The 10,050-nt window shown below is 40.1% G+C and overlaps 1 protein-coding gene across 2 annotated transcripts in view; it reads left to right on the top strand.

Moving 5' to 3' along the window:
• Window positions 1–4,916, top strand: part of LOC118381132 (NADPH oxidase 4) — a 56,580-nt gene extending 51,664 nt beyond the window's left edge. For both annotated transcript variants that reach the window (XM_052468019.1, XM_052468018.1), the window contains 3 exons: window positions 2,551–2,619; window positions 3,745–3,845; window positions 3,944–4,916. In XM_052468019.1, the coding sequence (XP_052323979.1) occupies window positions 2,551–2,619; window positions 3,745–3,845; window positions 3,944–4,064 (291 nt within the window). In that variant the 3' untranslated portion in view covers window positions 4,065–4,916. The remainder of the gene's footprint in view (window positions 1–2,550; window positions 2,620–3,744; window positions 3,846–3,943) is intronic.
• The last annotated feature ends 5,134 nt before the right edge of the window (window positions 4,917–10,050 follow it).

Here is a 10,050-nt window from a genome sequence, read left to right as displayed (position 1 = left end):
GTGGAGGGGCTGATATCTGGGGTTATATCACCATTTAGATAATAGTAGTAGATAATAGTGTCTATTCGAGCTTTGAGCGGTAAATGGAGACAATTTAGGACATACTTGACTTTAATTATATGATATAACACATTTATTTGGTTACTATTAAACAACTATCTGTTCAACTGCTTGCTATGGTTACGGTTTGGGTTAGAATATGGCTTAGGGTTAGGGTCAGAGCTCGGGTTAGGGTTAGGGTTAGGGTCAGAGCTAGGGTTAGGGTTAGGGTCAGAGCTAGGGTTAGGGTTAGGGTCAGAGCTAGGGTTAGGGTTAAGTTTAGGGTCAGATCTAGGGTTAGGGTTAAGTTTAGGGTCAGAGCTAGGGTTAGGGCTAAGTTTAGGGTCAGGGTTAGGGTTAAGTTTAGGGTCAGAGCTAGGGTTAGGGCTAAGTTTAGGGTCAGAGCTAGGGTTAGGGTTAAGTTTAGGGTCAGAGCTAGGGTTAGGGTTAAGTTTAGGGTCAGAGCTAGGGTTAAGTTTAGGGTCAGGGTTAGGGTTAGGGTTAAGTCTAGGGTCAGAGATAGGGTTAGGGTTAAGTTTAGGGTCAGAGCTAGGGTTAGTGTTAAGTTTAGGGTCAGAGCTAGGGTTAGGGTTAAGTCTAGGGTCAGAGCTAGGGTTAGGGTTAAGTTTAGGGTCAGTGCTAGGGTTAGGGTTAAGTTTAGGGTCAGAGCTAGGGTTAGGGTTAAGTTTAGGGTCAGAGCTAGGGTTAGGGTTAAGTTTAGGGTCAGAGCTAGGGTTAGGGTTAAGTTTCGGGGTCAGAGTTAGGATTAGGGTTAAGTTTAGGGTCAGAGCTCGGGTTAGGGTTGGTACAGTGGCTGGCGAAAGTATTCATACCCCTTGCCATTTTCCCTATTTTGTTGCCTGACAACCTGGAATTAAAATACATTTTGGGGGGGTTGTATAATTTGATTTACACAACATTCCTACGACTTTGAAGATGCAAAATGTGTTTTATTGTGTAATAAACAAAAAATAACAGAAAACAGAAAACTTGAGCGTGCATAACTATTCACCCCCCCAAAGTCAATGCTTTGTAGAGCCACTTTTTGCAGCAATTACAGTTGCAAGTCTCTTACAAGCCCTATAAGCTTGGCACATTTTGCCACTGGGATTTTTACCTATTCTTCAAGTCCGACTGCTCCAGCTCCTTCAAGTTGTATGGGTTCCGCTGGTGTACATCAATCTTTAAGTCATACCACAGATTCTCAATTGGATTGAGGTCTGGGCTTTGACTAGGCCATTCCAAGACATTTAAATGTTTCCCCTTAAACCACTCGAGTGTTGCTTTAGCAGTATGCTTAGGGACATTGTCCTGCTGGAAGGTGAACCTCTGTCCCAGTCTCAAATCTCTGGAAGACTGAATTGGTTTCCCTCAAGAATTTCCCTGTATTTAGCACCACCCATCATTCCTTCAATTCTGACCAGTTTCCCTGTCGATGAAAAACATCCCCACAGCATGATGCTGCCACCACCATGCTTCACTGTGGGGATGTCCTAGGCTAAATGGACATCTTTATCAAGTGTGCCTATAATTTTGGACCCCACTGTATCTGCGTATCAGGCATGTTTATATAACCTCCCCTCTTTCTCTATCTCACCCTCTCCCCCCTTTCTATCCTTATTGCTCTGTCTCACCCTCTCTCTCGCTCTTTCTCATTCCATCTCTCTCCCCCCTCCCCTCGCTCTCTTTCTCATTCCATCTCTCTCCCCCCTCCCCTCTCTCTCTTTCTCATTCCATCTCTCTCCCCCCTTTCTATCCTTATTGCTCTGTCTCACCCTCTCTCTCGCTCTTTCTCATTCCATCTCTCTCCCCCCTCCCCTCGCTCTCTTTCTCATTCCATCTCTCTCCCCCCTCCCCTCTCTCTCTTTCTCATTCCATCTCTCTCCCCCCTCCCCTCTCTCTCTTTCTCATTCCATCTCTCTCCACCCTCCCCTCTCTCTCTTTCTCATTCCATCTCTCTCCCCCCTCCCCTCTCTCTCTTTCTCCTTCCATCTCTCTCCCCCCTCCCCTCTCTCTCTTTCTCATTCCATCTCTCTCCACCCTCCCCTCTCTCTCTTTCTCATTCCATCTCTCTCCCCCCTCCCCTCGCTCTCTTTCTCATTCCATCTCTCTCCCCCCTCCCCTCCCCTCTCTCTCTTTCTCATTCCATCTCTCTCCCCCCTCCCCTCTCTCTCTTTCTCATTCCATCTCTCTCCCCCCTCCCCTCTCTCTCTTTCTCATTCCATCTCTCTCCCCCCTCCCCTCTCTCTCTTTCTCATTCCATCTCTCTCCCCCCTCCCCTCTCTCTCTTTCTCATTCCATCTCTCTCCCCCTCCCCTCTCTCTCTTTCTCATTCCATCTCTTTCACCCCTCACCTCTGTCTCTTTCTCATTCCATCTCTCTCCCCCCTCCCCTCGCTCTCTTTCTCATTCCATCTCTCTCCCCCTCCCCTCTCTCTTTCTCATTCCATCTCTCTCTCCCCTCCCCTCTCTCTCATTATCTCTCTGTCTCATCCTCTCTCTCTCACTCTAGCTGTGGAAGGAAAACAGACCTGACTATCTGAACCTACAGCTCTTCGTCAGCCAGACAGATGGACTTCAGGTGAGACTCAAAGACACCGTCAGTCAATCAATCAATCAATCAATCAGTCAGTCAGTCAATGAGTTAGTCAGTCAACCAGTCAGTCAGTCAATGAGTTAGTCAGTCAACCAGTCAGACAGTCAATCAATCAGTCAGTCAGTCAGTCAGTCAGTCAGTCAGTCAATGAGTTAGTCAGTCAACCAGTCAGTCAGTCAGTGAGTCAGTCAGTCAGTCAATGAGTTAGTCAGTCAACCAGTCAGTCAGTCAATCAGTAAGTCAGTCATTCCGTCAATCAGTCCATCAATCAGTCAGATATGTTTTCATCCACCTAACCTGGGGTTAGGGTAATCTGATTCTAGATCTGAGGCTAGGGTAATCTGGTTCTAGATCTGAGGCTAGGGTAATCTGATTCTAGATCTGAGGCTAGGGTAATCTGGTTCTAGATCTGAGGCTAGGGTAATCTGGTTCTAGATCTGAGGCTAGGGTAATCTGGTTCTAGATCTGAGGCTAGCGTAATCTGGTTCTAGATCTGAGGCTAGGGTAATCTGGTTCTAGATCTGAGGCTAGGGTAATCTGATTCTAGATCTGAGGCTAGGGTAATCTGGTTCTAGATCTGAGGCTAGGGTAATCTGTTTCTAGATCTGAGGCTAGGGTAATCTGGTTCTAGATCTGAGGCTAGGGTAATCTGGTTCTAGATCTGAGGCTAGGGTAATCTGATCCTAAATCTGGGGCTAGTGTAATCTGATCCTAGATCTGAGGCTTGGGTAATCTGATCCTAAATTCTGGGGCTAGGGTAATCTGATCCTAAATCTGGGGCTAGGGTAATCTGGTTCTAGATCTGAGGCTAGGGTAATCTGATCCTAAATCTGGGGCTAGGGTAATCTGGTTCTAGATCTGAGGCTAGGGTAATCTGGTTCTAGATCTGAGGCTAGGGTAATCTGGTTCTAGATCTGAGGCTAGGGTAATCTGGTTCTAGATCTGAGGCTAGGGTAATCTGGTTCTAGATCTGAGGCTAGGGTAATCTGATCCTAAATCTGGGGCTAGGGTAATCTGATCCTAGATCTGTGGCAAAGCGTAACTTCTACCTGGATCTCTAGTGTTTTCACTAGCTCATTATACACTTTCTGTGTTCTGTTTCCTGTCCAGAACATCTCTGAGGAGAGGTACCGCCCCCTGAGTTCCCGGCTGATGATTGGCCGACCGAGGTGGAAGTTGCTCTTTGAGGAGATTGGGAGGACCAATAAGCAGTGAGTAAAATGTTTGGAGTGTTTAAAGACATCTTCTGATTGGATAATTTTAGGATATTGTGGTCATGTTGTATCTGTATTGTGTGTGCTTTCCTCAGTAAGCGGGTGGGGGTGTTCTGCTGTGGGCCTAAAGGCATCTCCAGGACTCTGCACAGACTGTGTAACTCAGACCGCTATTCAGGAACCACGTTTGAGTTCAACAAAGAGTCCTTCAGCTGAGACCAGATCCCCCTCACCGTGACCCCTAACCATAGGCTCTGACCCCTGACCCCAGACTCACATTGAGACAGGTGACTTGAACCTACCATGAAGTGACTCACTGGTTCTCCTTCCATCAGAGAGAAGCATCTCACACTCACTGGTGTTGAGTGACGTCATCAGCGGGCAACTGGGACTTGTTCACGAACCAAGAAGAACTGGTTGTAAGCCACCATTTTGAGAAAACACTGCCATATTGCTTGCCTCACACAAACGCAGCCCTTTCGAATGGTGGAGAAGTGTCATGGGGTAGGGCCGAGGGGTTGATTTGGGATGGGGTTACCCTTTCTGTGTGGGGGCATCAGGGCCTAGGGACAACCCTTTGCCACTCTGTAAGGGACTGTACAGGAATTAGTAGTTAGCTCTGGACTACAGAGAGATGCTGTACAACAACCTGATGTCTGTTATCACTTTCACTACCCTTCCTTCCTTCCTTCCTTCCTTCCTTCCTGTAAATCATTTAAACTTTAAATCCTCTATGTATTCAAATGGAGTCAAAGCAAACTCAACCACTCCTGGTGCCAGTATTTTAGTAATTGTTTTATATTTCAATTATTTATATTGTTTAAAGTTACTAGATGTACTTTTCTCTCATAGTGTTTCACCATTTCTTCGTATGTGTCCCATTGAAGACTGAACAACAAAACAGCTTTACACTTTACCAAAACATGCATATTTACCATTGATTAAGTATTGAAGAAATATATACAGTATATATATTTAATTGTTTCTGAATAATGTTTTTTTGGATGTTGGATTGTTTTGATGAGAGCAAAGCACAACCCTAATTAAAATAGGTTTTATACAGATCTATTTAATACATGTTACCTACACGGCTACTACATGGATACCCTGCGTCCACTGTCTGTTTCTACGAACTTGTTATCTTTCCCTAGCCAGTACAGCCTAAAATATCTCGGACACACATTTTATCAAGACGGATTTAATGCACCATATAAAAATACAATTTATATTATTAATTTATCCTTTGGTTCTCAAAGTGGCATAGTTATTATACAGTACACAGTATCAACAGTACACAGTATCATACAGTACACAGTATCAACAGTACACAGTATCAACAGTACACAGTATCATACAGTACACAGTATCAACAGTACACAGTATCATACAGTACACAGTATCATACAGTACACAGTATCATACAGTACACAGTATCAACAGTACACAGTATCATACAGTACACAGTATCAACAGTACACAGTATCAACAGTACACAGTATCAACAGTACACAGTATCATACAGTACACAGTATCAACAGTACACATTATCAACAGTACACAGTATCAACAGTACACAGTATCAACAGTACACATTATCAACAGTACACAGTATCAACAGTACACAGTATCAACAGTACACAGTATCAACAGTACACATTATCATACAGTACACAGTATCAACAGTACACAGTATCATACAGTACACAGTATCATACAGTACACAGTATCATACAGTACACAGTATCATACAGTACACAGTATCAACAGTACACATTATCATACAGTACACAGTATCAACAGTACACAGTATCATACAGTACACAGTATCAACAGTACACAGTATCATACAGTACACAGTATCAACAGTACACAGTATCATACAGTACACAGTATCAACAGTACACAGTATCATACAGTACACAGTATCAACAGTACACATTATCAACAGTACACAGTATCAACAGTACACAGTATCAACAGTACACATTATCAACAGTACACAGTATCAACAGTACACAGTATCAACAGTACACAGTATCATACAGTACACAGTATCAACAGTACACAGTATCAACAGTACACAGTATCAACAGTACACATTATCATACAGTACACAGTATCAACAGTACACAGTATCATACAGTACACAGTATCATACAGTACACAGTATCAACAGTACACAGTATCAACAGTACACATTATCATACAGTACACATTATCATACAGTACACATTATCATACAGTACACAGTATCAACATTACACAGTATCATACAGTACACAGTATCAACAGTACACAGTATCAACAGTACACATTATCATACAGTACACATTGTCATACAGTACACATTATCATACAGTACACAGTATCAACAGTACACATTATCATACAGTACACAGTATCAACAGTACACAGTATCATACAGTACACAGTATCAACAGTACACAGTATCATACAGTACACAGTATCAACAGTACACATTATCAACAGTACACAGTATCAACAGTACACAGTATCAACAGTACACATTATCAACAGTACACAGTATCAACAGTACACAGTATCAACAGTACACAGTATCATACAGTACACAGTATCAACAGTACACAGTATCAACAGTACACATTATCATACAGTACACAGTATCAACAGTACACAGTATCATACAGTACACAGTATCATACAGTACACAGTATCAACAGTACACAGTATCATACAGTACACAGTATCATACAGTACACAGTATCAACAGTACACAGTATCAACAGTACACATTATCATACAGTACACATTATCATACAGTACACATTATCATACAGTACACAGTATCAACATTACACAGTATCATACAGTACACAGTATCAACAGTACACATTATCATACAGTACACATTGTCATACAGTACACATTATCATACAGTACACAGTATCAACAGTACACATTATCATACAGTACACAGTATCAAAAGTACACATTATCATACAGTACACAGTATCAACAGTACACAGTATCATACAGTACACAGTATCATACAGTACACAGTATCATACAGTACACAGTATCATACAGTACATAGTATCAACAGTACACAGTATCAACAGTACACAGTATCATACAGTACACAGTATCAACAGTACACAGTATCAACAGTACACAGTATCAACAGTACACAGTATCATACAGTACACATTTCATACAGTACACAGTATCAACAGTACACAGTATCATACAGTACACAGTATTATACAGTACACAGTATTATACAGTACACAGTATCATACAGTACACAGTATCATACAGTACACAGTATCAACAGTACACAGTATCATACAGTACACAGTATCATACAGTACACTGTATCTACAGTACACAGTATCAACAGTACACAGTATCAACAATACACAGTATCATACAGTACACAGTATTATACAGTACACAGTATCAACAGTATTATACAGTACACAGTATCATACAGTACACAGTATCAACAGTACACAGTATCATACAGTACACAGTATTATACAGTACACAGTATCAACAGTACACAGTATCATACAGTACACAGTATCACCAGTACACAGTATCAACAGTACACAGTATTATACATTACACAGTATCAAGAGTACACAGTATTATACAGTACACAGTATCAACAATACACAGTATTATACAGTACACAGTATCAACAGTACACTGTATCAACAGTACACAGTATCATACAGTACACAGTATCAACAGTATTATGCAGTACACAGTATCATACAGTACACAGTATCAACAGTACACAGTATCATACAGTACACAGTATTATACAGTACACAGTATCAACAGTACACAGTATCATACAGTACACAGTATTATACAGTACACAGTATCAACAGTACACAGTATCATACAGTACACAGTATTATACAGTACACAGTAGTATACAGTACACAGTATCAACAGTACACAGTATCATACAGTACAAAGTATCAACAGTACACAGTATCAACAGTACACAGTATCAACAGTACACAGTATCATACAGTACACAGTATCAACAGTACACAGTATCATACAGTACACAGTATCAACAGTACACAGTATCATACAGTACACAGTATTATACAGTACACAGTATCAACAGTACACAGTATCAACAGTATACAGTATCATACAGTACACATTTCATACAGTACACAGTATCAACAGTACACAGTATCATACAGTACACAGTATTATACAGTACACAGTATCATACAGTACACAGTATCGACAGTACACAGTATTATACAGTACACAGTATCAACAATACACAGTATTATACAGTACACAGTATCAACAGTACACTGTATCAACAGTACACAGTATCAACAGTACACAGTATCATACAGTACACAGTATTATACAGTACACAGTATCAACAGTACACAGTATCATACAGTACACAGTATTATACAGTACACAGTATCAACAGTACACAGTATCATACAGTACAAAGTATCAACAGTACACAGTATCAACAGTACACAGTATCAACAGTACACAGTATCATACAGTACACAGTATCAACAATACACAGTATTATACAGTACACAGTATCAACAGTACACTGTATCAACAGTACACAGTATCATACAGTACACAGTATCAACAGTATTATGCAGTACACAGTATCATACAGTACACAGTATCAACAGTACACAGTATCATACAGTACACAGTATTATACAGTACACAGTATCAACAGTACACAGTATCATACAGTACACAGTATTATACAGTACACAGTATCAACAGTACACAGTATCATACAGTACACAGTATTATACAGTACACAGTAGTATACAGTACACAGTATCAACAGTACACAGTATCATACAGTACAAAGTATCAACAGTACACAGTATCAACAGTACACAGTATCAACAGTACACAGTATCATACAGTACACAGTATCAACAGTACACAGTATCATACAGTACACAGTATCAACAGTACACAGTATCATACAGTACACAGTATTATACAGTACACAGTATCAACAGTACACAGTATCAACAGTATACAGTATCATACAGTACACATTTCATACAGTACACAGTATCAACAGTACACAGTATCATACAGTACACAGTATTATACAGTACACAGTATCATACAGTACACAGTATCGACAGTACACAGTATTATACAGTACACAGTATCAACAATACACAGTATTATACAGTACACAGTATCAACAGTACACTGTATCAACAGTACACAGTATCAACAGTACACAGTATCATACAGTACACAGTATTATACAGTACACAGTATCAACAGTACACAGTATCATACAGTACACAGTATTATACAGTACACAGTATCAACAGTACACAGTATCATACAGTACACAGTATTATACAGTACACAGTAGTATACAGTACACAGTATCAACAGTACACAGTATCATACAGTACAAAGTATCAACAGTACACAGTATCAACAGTACACAGTATCAACAGTACACAGTATCATACAGTACACAGTTTCATACAGTACACAGTATTATACAGTACACAGTATCAACAGTACACAGTATCATACAGTACACAGTATTATACAGTACACAGTATTATACAGTACACAGTATCAACAGTACACAGTATCATACACTACACAGTATTATACAGTACACAGTATCATACAGTACACAGTATCATACAGTACACAGTATTATACAGTACACAGTATCATACAGTACACAGTATCAACAGTACACAGTATCATACAGTACACAGTATTATACAGTACACAGTATTATACAGTACATAGTATCAACAGTACACAGTATCAACAGTACACAGTATCATACTGTACACAGTATCAACAGTACACAGTATCAACAGTACACAGTATCATACAGTACACAGTATCATACAGTACACAGTATTATACAGTACACAGTATCAACAGTACACAGTATCATACAGTACACAGTATCAACAGTACACAGTATCAACAGTACACAGTATCATACAGTACACAGTATCAACAGTACACAGTATCAACAGTACACAGTATCATACAGTACACAGTATCATACAGTACACAGTATCATACAGTACACAGTATTATACAGTACACAGTATCAACAGTACACAGTATCAACAGTACACAGTATCAACAGTACACAGTATTATACAGTACACAGTATCAACAGTACACAGTATCA

The sequence above is a fragment of the Oncorhynchus keta genome, chromosome 18, assembly GCF_023373465.1.
Source record: "Oncorhynchus keta strain PuntledgeMale-10-30-2019 chromosome 18, Oket_V2, whole genome shotgun sequence".
Classification (NCBI taxonomy): Eukaryota; Metazoa; Chordata; class Actinopteri; order Salmoniformes; family Salmonidae; genus Oncorhynchus; species Oncorhynchus keta.
The sequence above is the reverse complement of the archived record's forward strand: the minus strand, read 5'-3'. Positions and strand labels throughout refer to the sequence as shown.